A 20989-nucleotide genomic window follows, 5' to 3' on the forward strand; every position below is an offset into this window, starting at 1 on the left:
AGCTCTCAGAAGGGCGGAGCAGGAACCCGAGGGGTGGGACTTCTAGGCCTTCGTGGAGGCTGAACCCGCATGCTCTTTGCAGGTCCGGGACTCATCTGTAGGCTGGGCGCTTGGCTACATGCTGAACTTGACCAACATGATCCCAGCCGAACCACCGAGGCTGCGCAAGAGTTCAGAGTTTGGTTCCTGGGTGGTCCTCCTCTTGCTGTTTTCCTTCCTGCTCCTGGCTGCACTATTCCTCCTGCTGCGCCGGGCGCGCGCTGCCAAGTCATCAAACATCAGCTAGAGACGGGCCAGGGATCTGCCCCCAGCGTCTTCATCTCCCCTAACCTTCCCCCCTCTACCCCAGCACCCAGTCCTAATGCACCCGGAACTGAGACAGGGATTCAGGCGCCCAGTCCCACCATGGGATCCGGTGGAAGGGAGGAGCCCAATTGTGTCCCCTCCAGCCTCTCCTCCCCTTTCCAGGCCTTGGCTTGGTCTCAAGGTATCTGCTTCCTGTCCACTTCCTGGGGGTGGGGGTCTCCAGACCCCCCCTGCCTGTCTGTGAGGGTTCTCATCCTCTGTCTTCTCTCCAGTGAGTGAGGTTTTTTTTTTTATTCTGAAAACAAGGATCCTCGAGCATGTCCTCCCACTACATATTGTGGGAGGGTCAGAGCCCATAGGCTGGAAACCAGCCCAGCGCTTACTTGTAAGAATTTTATAATAAATTTGTTTCTTAGAGCAGTGTATAGTCCTCATCGGGTGGGTCCTCTTTGCTGGTGCCTGCCCCCACTCCAGCTGCGCTGGGCCCTCTTCCCTCTCCTCAGCCTAGAGGTGAGACTCCCTGGGCTCAAGGTGGCCTGGGATTGATGTCTCAATGGAGCCCCTGGATTCACACCAGTGACCTAAGTCAGGCCGGAGGCGGGTCCTGGCCTAGAGCAGGCCTGAGGGACTCACATGTGGGTGGGGCCGTGGCAGTTCTCTGTCAATAGAAGGATGAGATTGGACCTCATCGCTGAAGGCTAGCGATGCAGTGCTCAGCAGTAGAATCCTAGGGGACGTCAGTCCCTTCCGCTTGCATCCCCAAGAGGCCCAGCAGTATCACCCTGCTCCTGCAGCCCCCTCCCTAGCTCGGTGGGGAGGCGTGGTCTTTGTGGGCCTCCCTCCCTTCCTGTGAAATGAGCTCAAACACTATTACTGTCTGGTCAGTGCCTGGAGGGTGGAGGTTATCTTGCTCTGCTCATCCTTCCTGTATTTCTGTCATTTTGGAGGCATTTCACAAACCTGAAGGTCACTAGGCCCAGCGTCAGAGTCTTGAGGCCCTAAAGGCTGAGAAGAAGCATGGGTTCAAGCTCTCACCCTTGTCCACTTCAAAGATGTGGGCCAGGAGTCGGTTGCCAGGTGGGATGTCATGGGGCATGCTCCCGTAAGACAGCAGGTAGTTGAAGGGGGTTATACGTGCTCGCTATTGTGGGGCCCTAGGGACTCCTGGTCAGAGAAAAAGAGGAAGACTCCCAACGAGATGGATTGGCCAAGTGGCAGCATCGATGGACTCAAGCATGGCAACAGTAGTGAGGTTGGCCCAGGATTGGGCTGTGTTTCGTTCTGCTGTGCATAGGGTCGCTATGAGTCGGTACGACTCGATGGCACCTAACAACAACAACAACAACAGCAAGAACTCCTGGGGAGTCCTGATATAGTGCTGTGGGATAAAACACTGGATTGCAAGGTTGGTTTGAGCCACAAGGTCAGCGGTTCAAGCTTACCAGCGGCTCCTTGGAAGCTCTACAGGATCGCTAAAAATAGGAACCAACGTGTAAGCTGCTATGCTAGCCAAGATCCTCCTAGGGACTCCTGGGGTCTGCCTATCTGGGCCCAAGGTGACCACCTTGGACAGCTCCCAGCTCATGCTCAACAACCTAGGTCACTCTCGCCCTCTGGTGGCTTTCATGAGCTCAGCAGTCCGCTCAGCCTCGTTCTGGAATGGGGTTGCTTTTCACTGCGTGCCTGAGTGCCCCGGCACCCCTGTGCACCCGCTTCTCCGTAGCGCCTGCGTGTCCGGTGTCCCAGGGTCTCGTTCCTTTAGGTCCAGACAGATCCCCTCTCCAGCAAGAATAGGGAGTAGAATGGGAAGCTGGTAGCCCGACAGGGAGGGGGAGGTGAGAGCGCATCTTGGGAAATCCCACCCCCGGCCAGTCTTGGATTCAGGAGGAGCAGAGGAAAAAACAGCTGCAAAGGTTGCAAGAGCCGAGGCTACAGCGGGTCGGGTTGGGGCTGGGAAGAGGAGGCGGGGGCCCAGCCTGCAGGCGCCGTCCCGCCCCCGCTGAACGAATGCGCAGGCGCACTCCTCGCGTGCGCGTCTGGGGCCGCCGCGCCTCCATCCTGGATCCTTTGCCGCAGCGTCAGCGCCTCCGCGGCCGCTTTTCCTTTTCCTCCGCCTCCGTCTCCACTTCCTCCTACGCGTCCTCCGACGCGGAGTCCGGATCCCGCGCCGAGTCCCGGGCCGCGCGGTGCCATGCTGCCCCGGCGACGACCCTGAAGGATGGCGACGCCCGTCCCTCCGCCCTCTCCGCGGCACCTGCGCCTGCTGCGTCTCCTGCTCTCAGGCCTCGTCCTCGGTGCGGCCCTGCGCGGGACCGCCGCCAGTCGTCCGGGTGAGCCAGTGCGCGGCACAGACCCGGGCCTCCACGGCGGGGAGCTGGGGCTGCCTTGGCCACCACCGCCCTGCGCCACTCCTCTGCCCCGGGTGCGGTAAACAGCGCGGGTGCGGCGTGCAGGCGGCGAACATGAACTTCATGCGCTTCTTGCCTTTGTCTTGGTGGGGGGGCGTCTCAGCACCCGCGGCGCCCTGTGGTCCTGATTCTGGTTCGGGGGCCAGACACCCACTGCCCTGTGCGCTGCTCTGTTGTGTATGTTTAAGTGTGGGCGGGCCTGACCCCGGGTGGTCAGCAGCCTTGTTGACTATGTCTGCCCAGGGGTCTGTCACTAGGCCCTAGTCTCCCTGTCTCCGTGCCTCTGATGAGCTTGTCAACGACTGTCGTGTTCCTTGGCTCCCTAACAGCCCTCTCCCAGGCTAAGGGTCTTGTTCTGGTTTGGGGGTGGGGGTGGTCTTCTAGCCTCAGAGCCCCACCCCCAGATCCTGGCACAGAGCCCCTTAGGCTCTGAGGCATCCTCTGGGGTAGAGCCAGGAGCCCAGGTCCCTGACAGGCCCTATCACCTCCCATATGGGCACAGGAAGCCAGAATCCTGCCTCCTAAGCCTGGAATATACCTTCCTCCAAGGCTAAAAAGGGAGATGGTGCCCAGCTCCCAGAGGTGTCTGGGGACAAAGATCCTGACAGAATAAAGCAGCTAAAGTGCCACAGCACTGATGAAGTTCCAGACATTTCTCCTACCATCTGTCCTCCAGGCAACCCATTTCACAGATGAGGGAACTGAGGCACTGTGGAGTTAAGTGACGACTGTGTGGCAGAGCTAGGATGCTAACCGGGGGAATCTGGGTTTGCCTGTGAGGACTCATAAGGCCTGGTTTCTTCCTGGGCACAGTGCCCCTGGGTGAGAAGTTGGCATGACCAGGGCAGGCTCCATGGAGGCCTGAGGGCTCAAGGCTGACCAGCTGGTGATGGTAGAGACTGGACAGATGGGCCTCCAATAGAAAAAGTCTGGAGCTTGCTGTACTGAGTCCAGGGGCTGCGTATAGGCTGGTACAGCTTTATATCTACGTCTGTGGGCAGCTGCTCCTGTCTCTAGTGCCCAAGGCACTGCCCAACGACCTGGCAGGGGCTCTGGGCTTGTCCAGGTGGCAGGCTGCCAGCCACTCTCCAGCTGTTGTTTCCCCGAGGCTGAGGGAAACTGATGTTCTTGTGAAGGGCCCTCACTTGCCTTTCTGGGCTAGGGGACCTCAAGGAAGGTGGTCAGGGAAGACCTAGACCCCAAAGCCACTTTGTACCTCAGGCCCCTGCCCTCACCTGGTGGGCTCTGGGCTATCGGGGGCAGGGTCTGCCCAGCTTCCCGAGTGCCCAGCCAGTGGGTGGGGTCCAGACGGACTTGTTGGCACAGGATTAATGTTTAACCAGCTCCAGCCCCAGGCTCCAGCCAGACTCTGGAGCCTGCTGGTCCCGTGGTGAAGGGTGAAGGGTGAGGATGCCTGGATAGGAGTCTGTGCACGGCCTCCCACCCCCAATCCACCTGCTACAGGACCTGTTGGAACTTTGTCTGAAGGGATGCCTACAGCCCCAGGCAGAGTGTCAGGTTACCAAGGAAACCAAGGCAGGTCAGCTAAGGTCTGGAGAAGGACAGAGGCAGGCATTCCATCATTACTGCCCTGAGCCCCAGCGGCCCAGCCTGCAGTGGAGGACGTGGGCAGCCCAGGGACGGTCGTCAGCCTCCCCTGCTGGCTACCCTTCTGAATCTGACTGGGTCCGAAGGAAGGCACAGTCCCCAGCCTGAGGACCTTCACTTGCTGCATCTCGGGGGGACACTGAGGCAGGGCCTCAGGCCTTCCTTCCCCCATCGGTATCAAGATGGGTTTCTGTTCCTTTGGAAGGCTGACCAGCTGGCCATGTGTACAAGGATAACAATCTGGTGTGGACCCAGACCTGGGAGTCCCAGCATGCTGAGGGACTGAAAGGCAGAGAGGCCCCGCCGTGGCCTGTACAGGCCCCTAGCTGTCCTGTGGCAGGAGGGAGTGAAACCCCCCAGCGCCCCCGGTTCTTTCTCCCAAGCAGGTGGCTCCGACCAGCTCCATTCTAGGTCTTTGTGACCCCCCCAGAGACTCTGTGTCCTGGGGACAATAGCTAGAGGTTGGACAAGGGGAGTGACAGCCACCAGACCTGCTCTCTAGGACTGTGGGGTGGGGCAGTGGGGGTCTGGGGTAGCTCTAGGCCACTGGAGAGGGCTGGATCACCTGCAGTCCTTTGCCGCCTCTGAGCCAGAGAAGCAGGCCTGGGCCCTACCCCTCCAAACTCCCAGCCTGGGAGGGGCTGCAGGCCACACAGAGGGGGTGGGCTTCGGGGTGGCAAGGCCCCAACCAGCACACCAGACAGTTAGAGACACTTTTTCTGGTACGGTAGTTGGACCAGGCCTAGGAGGTGGGCTCTGGGGAAAGGGTGGGGCAAGGCAGTTCCGATCAATCTTGGGGTTGTCTTCCTGGTTCTGATCTCAGGCAGCAGGGAGGAAGGGCTCACCCAGAACAATGGCCGGAGCCAGGCCTGGCCAGCTTTGTGGGGGAGGTGTTTGAGCCTCCGAGCAGGGCCCTGACGGCTTCTGCCTCTGCCTTGTCCCAGATGCGGCCACCTGCCCCGGGAGCCTAGATTGTGCCCTGAGGAGGCGGACACGGTGCCCCCCGGGCGCACATGTTTGTGGGCCCTGCCTCCAGCCCTTCCAGGAGGATCAGCAGGGACTCTGCGTGCCCAGGACCCGCCGGCCTCTGGGTATGTGCATACCTCTGGCCGCCTCCTATGGCCAAGCCATCCCCCTTGGCAGCAGAAGGACCACCCTCAGCTCTCAGGACTGTGAGGGCAGCTCTCAGATCAGGTGTCCATCCACTCCTGCCTCACCAAGTTCCCCTCGTAGGGCAAAGGGTACGCAGTGTTTAGTGTTGGGATGATCCCTGGAGAAGAAAATCCCACAGGCTCTCACTCGTGGATGCCAGTCTTGCCCTCCTTGCTCCCTCCTCACTCACCGACCTGTCCACTGATTAGCAAACATAGAAGAGCGTCTGCTCAACACTGGGGCTGGTGTGTGAGGCCAGCCGACTGCGGAGAGCTCTAAGTTTGACAGGACAGTGCAGAGAAGCCAAAAGGTTGCTTTTTTCTCTGTTCTTTCTGTGGGTGTCTCTCTGGGAGCCTTTGCCTGCACTGTGGACCCCTCAACGCCTCATCCTTGCCCTGTCCTCCCTTCCTCCTGATCCTGGGTGATTGGGTTTACTCCTAGGCAGAGTCACTGACTCCCCTTGACCAGAAGAGATGATCTAGAATTGGGGCATTGCAGGTCATCTTCTATGTTTGCGGGGTAGGGAAGGGGTACTATTGGTCTGCCCAGGCCTTGTGGGGACCCTTGAGGGATAAGCACTGGGAACGGGGCTGGTCTTGTTCCCTAGTAACTCCCCTTTTTGCCTACCACCCCATTTCCCTGGGAACTGATGTTCTTGTGAAGGGCCCTCACTTGTCACCATGGCAAGTGAATGCAAGCACCCCCCACCCCCATGCCTGCTCTCCACTGGTCCCAGGGCCTCCCACCCACAGAAGCTTGGCCCCAGGCCCAGGACCTGACTTCCAGATGTAACCCCTCCCTCCTGGGAGGCCGTCTGAGGCTGATGGCCTCTGGTCTCCTAGGGAGGGACTCCCTCCAACCCAGGCTGGAAGATGAGATCGACTTGCTAGCTCAGGAGATATCTCAGCCTGAGGCAGGGCCCTGGAGGCGCACGGATGGGCCGCAGCCCAAGGGGAGACAACAGCTTTTGGAGCCTGGTGAGACCACAGTTCCCCTGGACCCACCCCTCTGCGCCTGTGAGGACCCCAGCCTGGACCTCCGCTAAAACCTGCCGTCTTTCTTCAGCGGCAACTCCGGGGCTCTCGCAACGGGGCCAGGAACCTGAGCTGGACCTCCCCGTCTCTCAGGGAGCCCCAACGCCTACACCCCACACCTCCTTGGGTTCCCCAGTGTCCTCGGGGCCTGTACACATGTCCCCCCTGGAGCCCCGAGGTGGACGCGGGGACGGCCTGGTCCTTGGTAGGTCTTGTTGGAGGGTCTGGCGGGGAAGGCGGGGCCTGGCACCCTCCAGCCGCCCTCACCGCTCTCCTCCCAACAGTGCTGATCGTGGTGTGCTCCGTAGCTGGTGCTGCTGCCCTCGCCATGGCCGCCCTCTGCTGGTGTAGGTGAGCTCATGCAGGAAGCCGGGCGCGCAGCCCAGGTGGTGGCCACCTGCGTGGCTCTCATGCGTACGCTCCTGCAGGCTGCAACGAGAGATCCGCCTGAGTCAGAAGACGGACTATGCGGTGCAGAAGGGACCTGTCTCCCCAATATCGCCCCGGATTTCGGTGCGTCGCCCCGCCTCCTCTGCCCTCCACCCGCCACTGCCCCACCCCCTCCCTCTGCTACCTGACCCCTTCCACCCGCCCACAGCCTGGGGACCAGCGACTGGCGCACAGCGCTGAGATGTACCACTATCAGCACCAGAGGCAGCAGATGCTGTGTTTAGAGCGGTGAGTAGCCCCCATCCCAGACCCAGCCACCATCTCCAGTCCCCGCCTGCTGCCTCCGCCCTGTGTGGGCCCTCCCACCCTGGGACCGGACTGCTCTCTCTCTGGGACCTGACCGAGTCCCCACCCAGGGATCTGGCCACCATCCGCAGACCCCACCTCCCCCTCTACCTGGCCACTGCCCCTGGGTCCAACCTGCTGGAACCACCCCGGGTTCTTGGCAACTCCACTCTAGCTGCAGTGAGCTGAGCCCACTTCCTACTCTTGAGATTCAGACCCTAGCCAGGCCCACCTGGAAGGGGGGGAGGGGAAAGGACCCCACCCAGGACCCTGCCCACCCTCTGTCGGCCCTGCCCCAGGCATAAAGAGTTGCCCAAAGAGTTGGACTTGGCGTCCTCGGACGAGGAGAACGAAGATGGGGACTTCACCGTGTATGAATGTCCGGGTCTGGCTCCGGTGAGCGCTGTTGTGGGGGGTCGGGGAGAGGGAAAAAGGGGGTCCCCGCTTAGCTCCTCTCACCTGATCTCCCGCCTTTGCAGACAGGAGAGATGGAGGTACGGAACCCTCTGTTTGATGACTCCTCTCTGGCTGCGCCCCCGCTGGTCTCACGCTCGATGCCCCCACTGCAGTGACCTGGAGCCCAACGCCCACGCCTCGTCTCCTGGGGGGAGGGCTGGAGTCTGGCTTTGCCATTAGAAAGAACAGTTCTAACAGCAGTCTGTGCTTGCGCCCCCGGCCCATCCCTAGTGCTGGGACCACCTCCCTGCCCATGCTTCTGGGTTCAGGATCCAAACCCCAAACAGGAGGGGGCGAGACAATAAGAACCCTGGAGACCAGAGGCACCTTGGGGACTAAAGCCAATTAAAGTACATTTCAAACCCAGGCCTGAGTGTGGCTTCTTGGGGATCGGGGGGGACAGATGGCTGCTCAGTATTTGGAGGTCTGGTGGGTGGACTCTGGAGGTGGGGGTGGGGGCCTGGGACTTCTCCCTCACCCCACACAGACAACCGCTCTTTCCTGTGCTTGGGAAGACCCTCTCACAGGGCTGAAGGGATATGGCGGCTGCCCCCTACCTCTCTTCCTCTGAAGGCCCCACCTGTATAGAATCTTCTAAGTGAGAGAGGGCCAAGCCAGCTTCAGCATTGGTTGGCTCCCTAGGGGAATCCCATGTTGTGTGGTTGAGGAGAGAGGAGCCACATACATGCACCCCATCTCCATCCCTCCACTGCCCTAGTTCTCCAGGGGGTGGATGGCTGGAAGGGGACTTAGGATTCAGCATTGGGTGTGGGTTCCATCTTTGGGCCTCTAGAGTCTTGGGGTATTAAGGCATGCCAAGCAGAGGGACTTGGGGGACACATGCTACGTATAGGTGGTAGGACTAGGAGGGTGAGGGGACATGCCAGGAAGCTTCAGTGACAGATTGGATTCGCCCCTCTCCAAACCAAGGGACCAAGAGGCTCCTAGGAGGGTGGGTGTTGTTTGGCCATAGACCTGAAGCCGGGTAGCACCACAGGATACAGGCTGGGATGAAGGGGCCAGGATCCTATGCAGACTGGGGAGTGGAGAGTCATGTCCTTGTTTTATAATCCACTCAAGTGAAAGGAGAAACACTGAGCTTCAGAGATGTCAGGGTCTTGCTCAAGCAAACACAGTGCTGGTCACATGACTGAAGCCTATAGCACACCCCTGGAACTCCAGGCCAGTCCTTGGGGCCTTGGGTGCCTGCCCTTGCCACCCTGCTCCCATATTGGCTCCAGAATGCAAGAGGGCAGCCAAGTTTGTCCCAGGAAGCTGCAAGGTCATGCCCAGGACCTGTGTGACCTCTGCCCTGGCCCCAGCTCAGGGTTGCCTACACGCCCCCTGTGCCTCCAACACACACTGTACATGGCAGTAAGCCTCCTTAGTACACAATCGTTCCATGTGCAGCCCACCTTGAACCTCCATTGTGGCCCAGAGGTGGGGAATGCCTGGATACCCTGGACCACTCCTTCTTGGTCTTTCCCAGGGTCTCAGATGGGCCCCCAGACTCCTTCATTGTCTCTCAACTCTACTTCCCCCAAGCAGGTACCTGAGTTCCTCTGAGGGGGAGATCGTGTCGTGTTCCAGTCCTCAGCATGGATGCCCAGGCCTAGACAGCACCCTTCTAGCCTGATCGGAGTGTTGAAAGCAGCCACACAGTGTACCCATCTTCTTGACCTTCTTAGGGACCCCAAACCTGTCCGCAGGGCCTGCTGCCCCATCCCCAAGGCTCTGGTAAAAGGAGGCCCCCTTCCAGAGCTTCCACAAGGCAAGGATCTGGGGGGCCTGCAGCTCACCTGCCCTGCCCAGGCCCCGAGTCGCTTCCTAGCTCCCATTTGCCCAGGCTGACCCAACCAGACCCTTGTCAGTCCACTTTAGCCACCATGCTTTCCATCAGCTCCCCAGGTGTGAGGGCCAGGACTTGGGGTGCAGTGAGCCCTGGCCCTTTTGAGCTCTGGAGATACTAACCCCCAGTGAGGAGCCTGGCTGGGCCCTGCCCAAGTGTCCTGGTCACCTGCCAGCTGTAGCTTCGGCCTCCACTGCTGTGCCCATGTTCAGCCCCAGTTCCACCTTGGGACACCTATCCTGCCTCAGCCCTCTGGCTGGACCCCACCCCAGATCTGGTATCAGACCAACCACCCCTCCCCTCCCCCCATTCCCACCAGCGAGGGGCCTGGGGAGGTAGGAATGACAGCTGGCTTGATGCACCCCTTCCCAAGACACTGGTGAGACCCCCACTCCTGCAGCTGGTCCACTCCTGCTGTGATCCCATTGATAAGAAATGAAATACCGGGGGGTAGGTTACACCCTCTGCCAGCCTGGGGGCCCAGACAGGGAGCATCCAGGAAGGCCTAGGTGTAGTGCCACATCAGAGGGGAGCATTGGCCATGGGAGGGTCCTCACTGAGCTGGCCTGCAGTGTGAGGGTCACAAGGGAGGTACCGTGCCCTTGAGATAGTGGCCCTGCTAATTGGATCCCAGCACCACTGTGTGCTGCCCCCTTGGCATGCCCCTCGGGGAGCCTGCCAGGCTCATTCTCTATACAGCCCCTCCTTGGCAGTGAGTCCAGCAGCCCCACCTCTTCCACCTCTGCCCTCTCTGCTGCCTTCAGGATTCAGCCACCAGGGGGCCCTTGAGAGGCTCCCACAGCCTGATCCCTGCTCAGGAGCCCACAGCTGCTGTTGTAGGGGACAGGATTCACAGGCCAGCAGCTAGCGCCCCCTCCGCCTCAGACACAACCGTACACAGGGTCCTCAGCTTTGAGATCCCTCCGTGGGTGACTTGTGAGGTGGGCATTGGGGCTTCATGTCCAAGACAGCTGGGATGCTGATACCACAATACTCACCGGCTACTAGATTCAAGACTGCCTGCCTAGTCCTGACCCCTGTGTACCAGGGAACCCAGTGTCAGGAGGTGCAGGGGTAGGGTCAGATGGCAGGGTGGCACCCACGGCTTTCCCTCTGACTCTCTCTCACCCACTTTCTTTCATTCTAACCCATTTCCCCAAGCCCCTCGGTGCCTACCAGTAGGTTCCCAGGCTGCCACAGCCACCAACCTATACCAGTCTGCTGAAAGTTGGGTAGCCTGACCCAGCATGTGGTGGGAAGGCTGTGGGTGCAGGTGGGGCCTGTGGCGAGGCCCTGCCAAGCTGGCAGCGCAAACAGGAAGGATGCCCAGGTCCCTGGCGGAGTGCTGCAGAATCATGTCTTTCCTGCAGGCCCCCGCTCCCCGCCCATCACAGGGAGACAAGTGGGGTGAAGGCAGGCACCAAGGCTAGGGTGTGGTTCCCCTGGGGTTGCCCTGCCAGGAAGCCAGTGAGCTAAAGTACAGATGCCCTTCCGTTATCACTCCCAAACCAGGCAACTCTGGAAGGAAGGGGTTGGGGGGAGAAGAACCCGGGTCTTAGGCTGGTCTGATGGCTTCCTACCTCCCTCAGCCTTCCCTCCCCATCAGTCTTGCACAAGTTCCCCATTTGACCGGGAGGTTATCGAGGTTATCGGGGCAGGGGGTGGGGAGACTCTAGAAGTCTCCCAGACTTCCCTCCACCCTCCTTGGTGCCAGACAGTCCTCACGGTGGCCAGGAGCCAGTGGGCCTCGAGTGTACCAGGCCAGGGCCTCCAGAAGTGCGTGGTAGGCCTAACCAACAATTCTTGGTTACTTTCTTTGCTGGGACCTGGTCCGGGGCTTCACAGACACTGTGGAAGGGCCTGACCTCCACACGCCCCACCAGGGACTGGTTTGGACAGCAGCTGGGGGCACTGTCTTGGCTGAGAGTAGGGTGCAGCCAGAGCTGGGGCCCTCTGGGGGAGGCTGCTGAGGCCATGACCCTCCCAGCCCCTGGGGTGACCCTTCCAATCCAGAGGGGCCAGAGGGAAAGGGGAAGGAAATGGACCCTCAGAGCAGCCAGAGGGAAGTGTGTGTGTGTGTGTGGGGGTGAGGGAGAGAGAGAGAGAGAGAGAGAGAGAGAGAGAGTGACAGAGGGAAAGTGAGAAAGAATGCCATGGGGGGGGGGGGGTCCGGCCTTGGAGTCTTCCTGTTCCTGAACCAGGCGCCATCCCCCTGCCCTCCTGCGTCAGGGATAGAATGGTTCCTTCCCTTTCCAGTTTGGAAAGCCCCCCTCCCTGCCCCGCCCAGCTGTGGCCCAGAGGATGTGACCTGGAGACCCCAGGGCGGCCCTCCAGTTTGGCCAGGACCCTGGGCCAGTGGAACACCTACACAGCAGCCCCCCTGCCCCACCCTGCTTCTTGTGGGGCCTCCTGGGAACCGAGCCCTCTGGAGATCGGGGTCCTGGGGATGAGATACTTCCTTAGGGCTCCTGGTGGGGTGGTGGCCCCAGCAACGCTAGCAGGAGAAACCTCAGTCTTGCGGCAGACAGCTGAACACATCACATCAGCAGACTCAAGACACGTTCCACAGAGGGAACAGCAGGCGGTGAGTGGGGAAGTGAGTGAGGTCACAGTGGGCGGGGCGGTGGTCTGGGTCCTTCTGGGGTGCCCCACGTGGGCACCTTCCCTGCAGCCAATCAGGCCTTCCTTCTGCCCTCTGTGTGCCCAGGGTCACTTGCCTAGATGCAGACCCCCTTGGCAGCGGTGAGCAGTGGGGCTCAGGTCTTCTGGGAGTTGGTCAGGAGCTACACCTGGACGAGGTGATACGATGTCCAGGAGCCCTGGACAGGGAGGCAGGGGTGGGAGAGGTGACGATGCTGAAGACCTCCCCATCTCCTGTGGGTGGGGCTGGAATGAGAAGGGGGCCTCTTCACTCACCTAGGGCAGAGGGCACTGAAGGGGCTGAGTGTGTAGGTGTAGCTTTGATTTTAAGGTGCTTTTGCTTGGTGGCCGCTGTGATTTAAAAGCCGGGATTTCTTGACTAATTCTGAGACAGTGGCTGGGGCGACGGCGGCAGTTGGAAAATTCCCGTGAGTGCCTCATGGTGGGGAAGCCAGGCTGAGGGGTTGGTGGGGTGTCCCTGGCTTCACCTGAGAGTGACTGCCTGTCCTCCTCTCATCCCCTCTGCAGGTCCTGGCCAGACAGAAGCTGTGGGCCTGGTGGGGCCTGACCGGGGGGGCCCTGCTCTCTGCCCTGTGGTTCCTGTGGCCCCCCATGCCAGCCCCTAGGGGACCCCTGGAGCCCCCACCCCCACTCACCATCCTCATCTGGCATTGGCCCTTTACTGACCAGCCCCCCGACCTGCCTGGTGAAACCTGTTCACACTTTGGCGCTGCCCACTGCTGCCTGAGCACCAACCGCAGCCTGCTGGCCAGTGCCGATGCTGTGGTCTTCCACCACCGGGAGCTGCAGAATAGCCGGGTCCACTTGCCCTTGGACAGGAGGCCGCGTGGGCAGCCCTGGGTCTGGGCCTCCATGGAGTCACCCAGCCACACCCATGGCCTCAGCCGCCTCGGAGGTATCTTCAACTGGGTGCTGAGCTATCGCCGTGACTCGGACATCTTTGTGCCCTATGGTCGCCTGGAGCCCCTTGAAGGACCCCTTCTACCACCATCGCCGGTCAAGAGTAGGCTGGCTGCCTGGGTGGTCAGTAACTTTCAGGAGCGGCAGCAGCGGGCGAAGCTGTACCGACAGTTGGCACCTCACCTGCACATCGATGTGTTTGGCCGCGCCAACAGGCGGCCACTCTGTGCAGATTGCCTGCTGCCCACTGTGGCCCGCTACCATTTCTATCTGGCCTTCGAGAACTCCGTGCACCGAGACTACATCACGGAGAAGTTCTGGCGCAATGCGCTGCTGGCGGGCACCGTGCCCGTGGTGCTGGGCCCCCCGAGGGCCAACTACGAGGCTTTTGCACCCCCTGATGCCTTCGTGCATGTGGAGGATTTCGACTCCGTCCATGAGCTGGCCAGCTTCCTTTCCAGCATGAACGAGACTTGCTACCAGCGTTTCTTTGCCTGGCATGACCACCTGCGAGTGCGGCTACTCAATGACTGGCGAGAACGTTTCTGTGCTATCTGTGCCCGCTTCCCCCACCTGCCGCGCGGCCAGGTCTATGAGGACCTTGAGGGCTGGTTCCAGGTCTGAGTGCAGTTGGCTGGAGGCTGCCAGGGATGGGTGGGGGGGAGGGGGGGAGGAGGAGGTCTGGATGTTGAAATAAAACCACAGGACATCCGGCCCCCTCAGGGTCCTGCTGGATGAAGGCGGAGACTGTGGCCAGAGGCTCGGGAGATTGAACTGAAGAGGCTTTGCAGGGGGAGGTTGCTGGGTGTTGGGGACAGGCTGGGGAAGGGGAGGGGAGAGCAGGGAGGGAGTCAGTGGTGGGCACAGAGCCCACCTTCCATGAATCTTGGGTGGGACCCTGGTCATACTGAGACATGGGACATAGAGGGACTGGCAGCAGGGCCCTGGGCTGGGGCACTCAGGCTTGTGGAGGGCAAAACCCAAATGCCCTGGTCCAGTGGCAACACTTGCTTCCTTCCACAGTGGCTGACCCCATGTGTGGGCAGTTAGCAGTGATGAGCAGGTTGTCGTGCAGGGAGGGGACTTGAACTAGTAAAGATTGAATAGCGAGGATGGCTGTGTCTGGTCTGTGCAGAGGCTGAAGGGCCTCCATGTCCCTGTCCCCACCTCATGCCCCTCCGTGTTCCACCCAGTAAACAGGCTCCTTCCCACATGCTTCCCTTAAGCCCTAGTCCCCATTGTCTGTCTAGCTCACTCTCACTCCTTTCTGTTCGCTTTTTAGGGAGATGTTCTTGAACCCCAAAAGGTCAAAGTGGGTGGTGAAGGGGGGTCTGACAGGAGTCACTGCTCCATGCCACAGGCCCTGGCAGGAGGGTCCTGGGGAAACAGGCTCTGATACATGACTGCTGGTGGCAGCCCGGCAGTGATGGGAGCAGCAAGGGACAGCCGTGTGGCCATGGACCCCCTTACTGGGGACTGAATGTGAGAAGAAGGGCCCTTGGGTGAAATGTGGAGGAGGGGATTAGATCCGGTTCCTGGGGCAGAGGCTGGGGCTGTCCTTGCCCAGGTGGGGTGGGCAGCCGTTGAGGCAGGAAGCCGTGGTTCGTGGTACCAGCTCCTCCCCTCCCCCAATGGCAGCTGCTCTTAGACCCGCCAGTCATTTCCTGCACTTGACCCAGCTCTGAGCGCTCAGTGGGGAGAAGGAAGTGTCCTGAAGTTTAGAAGCTAGGTGAGGGTGTCCCAGATACTGGACACCAGACATCCTATTACAGGTGGGGAAACTGAGGCAGGCTGGCACAGCCGACCTGAAACGGGGCTCTCCACTCCAGCAATGCTGGCTGGCTCTCTGCTGCCCTCTGCTGGCCTCATGGGGCTGGACCCCGAACCCTTTCTGCCTGAGCTGGGGCTGAGCCCACAGGCTCTAGGTCATTTCTTTGGGATGGACTCCACCCCAGAGACCAGATTTGCACCTGGACAGGGTGAGAGATGCCAGCTACTACAGAGAAGTCAGCCTCAGTTTCCGTATGCACCCTATTTGCACCCCCTGCAGGAGCAATTCCGGGATCAATAAGCCCTTCCTGTCCATCAACAGTGCCTCCTCACTCTTCAGGAACATGGGGAACTTGTGGGCGAAAGTGCAGGCCAGCCACAGCTCCTGGACCACGTCCCCTGTTTGAGGGTGTGGCTCAGGATGTGCCTCATCAGGTATCCTTCCTGATGTGTCCCTGGGAGTGATCCTCTTGGGGGCTGGGAGTGGACTTTTGAGGGCTTTCCCCATTTACTGATATTCCTTCTGTGTATGGGCCTGGCAGATGCGTGACCTCAGGGTCGAGCCCCTCCCAGTACCTGGAGTGCAGGGACCACTCTTGGGTGCCACAAAGTACCCTGGGTCTTGGGAGGGGTCCTGGGAGAGTGTGGGGCAGGGTTAGGGAAGGTCTGGATTGGAATCTGAACTCTGTGACAAGGAACTGCCTGGCGGCGCGGGGGTCAAGGTCTGAGTTGGGGATGGGATTGAGGGGCGTCTGAGTCTGGGGCGGGGGCGGGGTTTGGAGCGGGAGTTAGGGTCCTGTGGGGAGGTTAGGAGTCTGGATCGGATCGAGGAACAGACGGGGTGAGGGCTTGAGGGTCGGGGTCTCTCCAGGGAGTGGGGTCTGGAGCAAGGGTCACGGTCGAGGGAAGGGGGGCGTTTGGGGTTTGGGGCGCCGTCTGGTTCTGGGGCGGGGATTTCAGTCTTGGCGGGGAGGTGGGGATCTGGATCGAGGGCGAAGAGGGGAGCAGGCTTAGGGGTCGAGCTGGGGCAGGGTCTGGGGCAGAGATCAGGGTTTGAGGCAGGGAGTGGGGTCAGAAGCAAAGGCCCAGGTTTGAGGCTCGAGACGAGATTTGAAGCAAGATTGGAGTCGGGGCTCAGGGTCGGGGTCTGGGAATGCGATTTTGGGAGGGAGTTGGGGTCCTGGATTGAGGGTGGGGCGGCGGGCGGGTTTGGGGTCTTGACGGGGGCGGGGCCTCGGGTAAGGGCTAGGTCTGGGGCGTGCCCTGGTGGATGCTGCGGACTCCGGGAGCGGCGCCTTTAAGCGCGGGCGGCTCGGGTGGGGGCGCGCGGGGGACGGCACGAAGTCGCCGTCGCTGCCGTCGCCGCCTGGGCGGAGCCGCCGCCGAGCCGGTCCCGGACGCCTGAGCCGCCCCGCCCCCGCGCGGGCGACGATGCCGAGAGGCGCGGCGGCCAGTGGGGCCCGGTGGGGCGCGCAGGGGAACGGGACGCGGCTCTGAGCGGCTGGAGAGCGGCCGGGCTACGGCGCCGCCATGGGCTTCCTACACCAGCTGCAGCTATTGCTCTGGAAGAACGTGACGCTGAAGCGCCGGAGCCCGGTGAGCGCGGCGCGGTGCTGCGCCCCAGCAGCGATGTGGGTCAGAGGCGCCCGCGGCACGTGCGGCCGGCTGGGGATCTGGCCGCGCAGACCCCGGTAGCTGCGGGGATCGCCGGGGAGGGGGGGGAAGGGGGGAGGGTACAGCTGTGCAGCCGGCCAGGACCCCTGCCGGCAGGCTGGCGCAGCAGCTGCTGGGCATCGACAGCCCTGCCCGCAGCCCCGGACGGTGCCGCGGACGTTTGCGGGCTCTCGGCTGAGTCACGGGACAGACGCCCTCCGCAGCGTCCTACCGGCTGGCTGCGGGATGTAGGCAGTCCCGCATCCAGGACAGGGCGTTCAGTCTCGACCCTTTCCGTCAGCCCCTGCCAGGACCCTCTCTCTCTCTTCCCTCCCTCCGCTGCCCCTCTGCCCTTGGGCAGGAGGCCTCAAGTCGAGGTTGGTGCTGGGGTACCTCTCCTCTCTCCCTCCCCCCTCCTCCTGCGCACCCTCCGTCAATCCACAAGCCCTTGCTTGTGATTCTCGCGCCATCAGGAGCGTCCTTGTTCTCCCGGCCTCTGCCACCCCGAGTCTCCCCACCCTTTTGTCCTTTGGGAACAGTTCTTCCTTAGGCCGATCCACCCCAGCTCCCTCCCCCCACCCAGGGCAGCCAGGGGCGAAGGGCACCGGGCACAGACCCAGTCAGGGAAGGAGCCCTGGGCAGGGAGCAGGGTTGGGGGGCTACCCCTTGCTAGTTCTATCTCCCACCCCGCCTCTGGGCCAAGGCTGACAGGAACATCTGGAAGCAGGGACAACACATCCAGCAAGAGGTTTGGGCAGCTTCAGTTCTGAATGGGCTTTTCCAGGGAGGGGCCAGGGCCCTTGGCTCCCTGAGGAGGGACCTGAGGTGGCCCTGGGTCTCTTTGGAAAGGACAGCAGGAGAGCTGGAGTTTTGGTGTGTGGAGGAGGCGGTTGGCATCACCCTGCCCTCCAAGGGCTCTGGCCCTGGCTGGGAGCCCAGGTCTAGAGCGCTCGCTCCCTCTCTGGGGTGCCTGAATCCCACTGAGTTGAGCCACTTGGAGGAGATGTGCAGCCCCAGGTAGCCTAGGGTACAGCCCCCAGCTTCAGCTTTGGGTCCCCTGAGTGGAGATGGAGCCCACATTAGGATCAACCCTAGGTGTTCCTGACCGGAAGGACCCAACCCCCACAGCAGGGCTTGGGAGCAGCGCCTGGAAGTCTCAGGTTCTGGAAAGGGAACAGCAGCAGATGGTAGGGGCACCTGGAAAGTGTACCCACCCTGAGAATGACCTCCACTGCCAGGTTGGGCCACGCCCTCCCTTTCTGTGCCCTGTCCCCTCTCTGGCTCTCCCCAGGGCCTATTTGGTTGGGTCCTTGGCTTCAGAGCCAAGTGAGTGGGGTGTGGAACCCCTACGTGGTGCGTACCCTGGGGCTGGAGATGCGTCCCTCTTTCAATTCAGAGCTCGCTTGGATTGGGCTGGGTCAGACAGATGTTGTGTGTTCTGTGCAATGGGGGGGGGCAGTATCTGGTGGAAGGCACAGTGTCGGGACAGTGAGGAGCAAGCATCCTCTTCCCTGCAGGTTCCCCTCTAGCAAGCTCTTTGTGAGGGTGGCCCATTCCTTCCGGGTTAGCTGGACACCAGGCAACCCGGGACCTCAGGCTGTGCTTGGAGGAGGAGCTAGATCTCTGTCCTTAATCCCAGTGGCACTGCCTCCCTCCAGTTACTTTGGCAACGCTGCCCTTAGGCCTCACCTGCTGCCCACCCCCCTTGATGAAGTAGGAGTGAGGTACGGAGGTGAGAAGGGTTCAGACTGGTGGACACCCATGCCCAGGGGCACTGGCCTTGAGGGACAGAGGTTGGGCTACCTTGCAGGCACTGAGGTGCAGTAGCCAGGTGGGGCACCCAGGTAGGACTGAACGTGTGCTGCTGGCCTGTAACCAGATGCCGCTCCACTGCCAACCAGGCCTCCCCTGCTCCTCCCAGCAGCTCATGCGCAGCCGTTGCTATAGTGATGGGGGAGGTGGCTGTGGCCTGTTGCTGCAGCTATAGAAGCTGTGGTGCCCGGTGGGGGTGGGTGTGAGTCGGGCTGGCACTGTGGCTGTGACCCCGGTCTCCAGCACCCACCTTCCCATGCAGCTGTGTGCCTGTGACCAGCGCCTGCTTGAGCGACCTCGTGGGTGCCTGTGATAACCTCTGGGCTCAACCCAGTTTGGGAGGGGTGAAGGCTGGCACAGACTGGGGTGGGCATGTTTGGGGCCACAGAGCGCCATTGTCATCTGCCTCAATAAACACTGCAGCTGGTCCACTCCGGGCACAGGCCAGCCCTGGGCCCGACGGGTGCTACAGCTCTGGGTCTCTGAAGTCTGTTTTGAGGCAGAAGGGGATGAAGGGATCCTGTGTGTCATGTGGTCCAAGCTGGGTGGGGATGAGGGTCAGAGCAGCCTCTCCCCAGGCCAGGCCCCTGTTCTCCCTCCGTCATGAGCCAGGAAGCTCCGGCCCACAGGACTCAGTTGAGCCTGGCCTGGGGTCTTGGCCTTCCTCCCACTCAGCCACAGGCGCATGGCAGGACACACTGTGGTGGCTCTCCTGGGCAGCAACAGCTCCGGGAAAACTGGGCTGAGGCTGGGTCTGAGACAGGGCCTTGGTTCTGAGTCCTGGAGTCTTACATTGTAGGGAGGGTAGAGGGTAGAAGGAGGTACTTTTGGCTTCAGGGGCGGGGGCGGTCCCACCCTCTTTCCAGTTGCTCCTGGTCTATCTTCCCAGCCTCCTGCTTGGGGGCTGGGTGGTGCTGCTCAGAGCCCTGGAAGTGTGGGAATTATCCTCCTGCCAGGCCAACCACAGGAAGAGGTAGGGGAAGATGAGCTGGTACTTGAATAGGTCAGAGTGGCCCACAAGCTGAGTGGTCTGTCCCTGCTGGCTCTGAAGCTCCTCATAGAGCAGGTGACCCAAATATAACCCCTCCTTCAACCCCTGTGTGGTAAGCAGAGCTGGGAGGCCAGATACCACCGGCTCTCTTGGCAATTGGAAAGGGCTGAGACCTTGGTTGGCCTTGGAGAGTCTGGCTCGGCCTCCTGTACCCCCAACTTTTGCAAATGGGCTCCTGGCTGGTCTGTTCTCAGGAGAGAGAGCTGGGAGGGGTTAGGCCAGATGGGGGTCTCATGTGACCTCCCTTCATAGTGGGTCTTGGCCTTCGAGATCTTCATCCCGCTGGTCCTCTTCTTCATCCTGCTGGGACTACGGCAGAAGAAGCCCACCATCTCTGTGAAGGAAGGTGAGAGTCTGTGTGAGGTGGGCCAGTGGGCGGGGGTCCTCACCACATCTGCACGGGTGTTCTGTGTGCATGTGCCTGCACAAATGTGCCCACCTGTCCCCTGGCTCCTGAGACCTACCTGTGTCCTGGTCCTGTGCTCCGAGCCTACGGGTGGGCTCAGAGAAGGACATGGCCTTGGTGGCCACAAGCAACCATGGACACCGGTTCTCAGCGTGACTACGGTACTCACTGGTCTCCTCTGTTCTGTTTTGACCCCGCCCAATCCACGCATGGTCTGTGCCCTCCTCCACCGTGGCCCGCATGCAGTCTGTAAGTGAGCAGGCGCGCTTCATCCAGCTGGACCCCAGGCGGCAGCGGCGGGAGGGCCCCTATGGGGTCCTCCTGGTGCAGCTTGAGCACCCCTCCCTGCTTGCATTAACAACCTCCCCCTGGCTTGTCTGGGGCTTCGGAGCCCCCCGCACCTTGTCAGTGACAACTGTCTCAAGACGGGTGATGGGCAGTAAAGGGTCTGGGGCTGAGCCACAGCTGGGCAGGGTCAAGCTGCTAGGGTGTCGCTTTCTCTCTGTTGGGTCATCTGACAGTGTACTCCTGCCTTGGGGTGCCTGGGCTAGCCTGGGGCTGGGCTGGGCCTAGTATGGGGCTGGGGCAGGGCAGACCTGGGTTGGGGGGTGGCTAGCCTGGGGCTGGGGTGGGGCTAGCCTGGAACTGGGGTGGGGCTAGCCTGGAACTGGGGTGGGGCTAGCCTGGAACTTGGGTGGGGCTAGCCTGGCTTCTTTACCTTCACCTCCCTTTGGGCTTTCCTGCACTCACTTTGCTAACTTGCTGCCCAGAAAGGTCAGAGGTCACCTCCAGGGGTGGGGGAACTCTGTGGGCAGATTTTGGATTTGGGTGGTTGAGGGGAGAGGGAAGCCTGAGGGTCCTGGGGTAGGGGCTGGCAGGTGGCCCTTTGACCTCTGACCTGCGGGAGTCATTGGCACCGCTGGGGCCCAGCGCTCTGCCCACTGTCTTCTGCCTGAAGCCCTCCTCCTTCCTGACTCTCCAAATTTCTCCTTTTGGTCTGTCTCCCTCCCCTCTTGGTTACACTTCCCTGGTCCTTCTGGATTCTCTTCCCTGCCTGTCCCTGTAGCCTTCTACACAGCTGCACCCCTCACCTCTGCCGGCATTCTACCTGTCATGCAGTCTCTGTGCCCAGACGGCCAGCGGGATGACTTTGGCTTCCTGCAGTACACCAACTCCACGTGAGTGTCC

General features: G+C 61.2%; 4 protein-coding genes across 4 annotated transcripts in view; all 4 read left to right on the forward strand.

Annotated features, from left to right (window-relative positions):
• Positions 1 to 286, forward strand: part of ENTPD2 (ectonucleoside triphosphate diphosphohydrolase 2) — a 5006-nt gene extending 4720 nt beyond the window's left edge. The window contains exon 9 of the mRNA XM_006863789.1: positions 83 to 286. Within this exon, the coding sequence (XP_006863851.1) occupies positions 83 to 286 (204 nt within the window). The remainder of the gene's footprint in view (positions 1 to 82) is intronic.
• A 2238-nt stretch (positions 287 to 2524) lies between these two features.
• Positions 2525 to 7815, forward strand: NPDC1 (neural proliferation, differentiation and control, 1). The gene is made up of 9 exons (XM_006863790.1): positions 2525 to 2636; positions 5267 to 5413; positions 6317 to 6451; positions 6540 to 6713; positions 6793 to 6859; positions 6937 to 7021; positions 7107 to 7186; positions 7543 to 7639; positions 7723 to 7815. The coding sequence occupies exons 1-9, from the start codon at positions 2525 to 2527 to the stop codon at positions 7813 to 7815; spliced, it is 990 nt and encodes a 329-aa protein (XP_006863852.1).
• A 423-nt stretch (positions 7816 to 8238) lies between these two features.
• Positions 8239 to 16376, forward strand: LOC102825360. The gene is made up of 11 exons (XM_006863791.1): positions 8239 to 8297; positions 9189 to 9247; positions 9388 to 9436; positions 9724 to 9883; positions 10313 to 10489; positions 11155 to 11324; positions 12256 to 12424; positions 12717 to 13727; positions 14392 to 14428; positions 14939 to 15088; positions 16129 to 16376. Exons 1-11 carry the CDS (start codon positions 8239 to 8241, stop codon positions 16374 to 16376), a joined length of 2289 nt encoding a protein of 762 aa, XP_006863853.1.
• A 33-nt stretch (positions 16377 to 16409) lies between these two features.
• The window catches only part of ABCA2 (ATP-binding cassette, sub-family A (ABC1), member 2), an 18992-nt gene continuing 14412 nt past the window's right edge, over positions 16410 to 20989 (forward strand). Inside the window, exons 1-4 of the mRNA XM_006863674.1 lie at positions 16410 to 16475; positions 19648 to 19741; positions 20048 to 20050; positions 20868 to 20979. Coding sequence (XP_006863736.1) covers positions 16410 to 16475; positions 19648 to 19741; positions 20048 to 20050; positions 20868 to 20979 — 275 coding nt within the window. The remainder of the gene's footprint in view (positions 16476 to 19647; positions 19742 to 20047; positions 20051 to 20867; positions 20980 to 20989) is intronic.

The sequence above is a fragment of the Chrysochloris asiatica genome, unplaced genomic scaffold (assembly GCF_000296735.1).
Source record: "Chrysochloris asiatica unplaced genomic scaffold, ChrAsi1.0 scaffold00056, whole genome shotgun sequence".
Taxonomy (NCBI): domain Eukaryota; kingdom Metazoa; phylum Chordata; class Mammalia; order Afrosoricida; family Chrysochloridae; genus Chrysochloris; species Chrysochloris asiatica.

What these genes read in the sequence shown, in the direction of transcription:
- NPDC1 (XM_006863790.1), top strand. Translation starts at nt 2,525, where the DNA reads ATGGCGACGCCCGTCCCTCCGCCCTCTCCGCGGCACCTGCGCCTGCTG. An exon ending in CGGGGACGGCCTGGTCCTTG is followed by an intron (nt 6,714 to 6,792) that starts GTAGGTCTTGTT and finishes TCCTCCCAACAG; the next exon opens with TGCTGATCGTGGTGTGCTCC. An exon ending in AATGTCCGGGTCTGGCTCCG is followed by an intron (nt 7,640 to 7,722) that starts GTGAGCGCTGTT and finishes CCGCCTTTGCAG; the next exon opens with ACAGGAGAGATGGAGGTACG.
- LOC102825360 (XM_006863791.1), top strand. Translation starts at nt 8,239, where the DNA reads ATGGCGGCTGCCCCCTACCTCTCTTCCTCTGAAGGCCCCACCTGTATA. An exon ending in CCAGCGAGGGGCCTGGGGAG is followed by an intron (nt 9,884 to 10,312) that starts GTAGGAATGACA and finishes TGCTGCCTTCAG; the next exon opens with GATTCAGCCACCAGGGGGCC. An exon ending in CTCCGTGGGTGACTTGTGAG is followed by an intron (nt 10,490 to 11,154) that starts GTGGGCATTGGG and finishes CCTCCCCATCAG; the next exon opens with TCTTGCACAAGTTCCCCATT.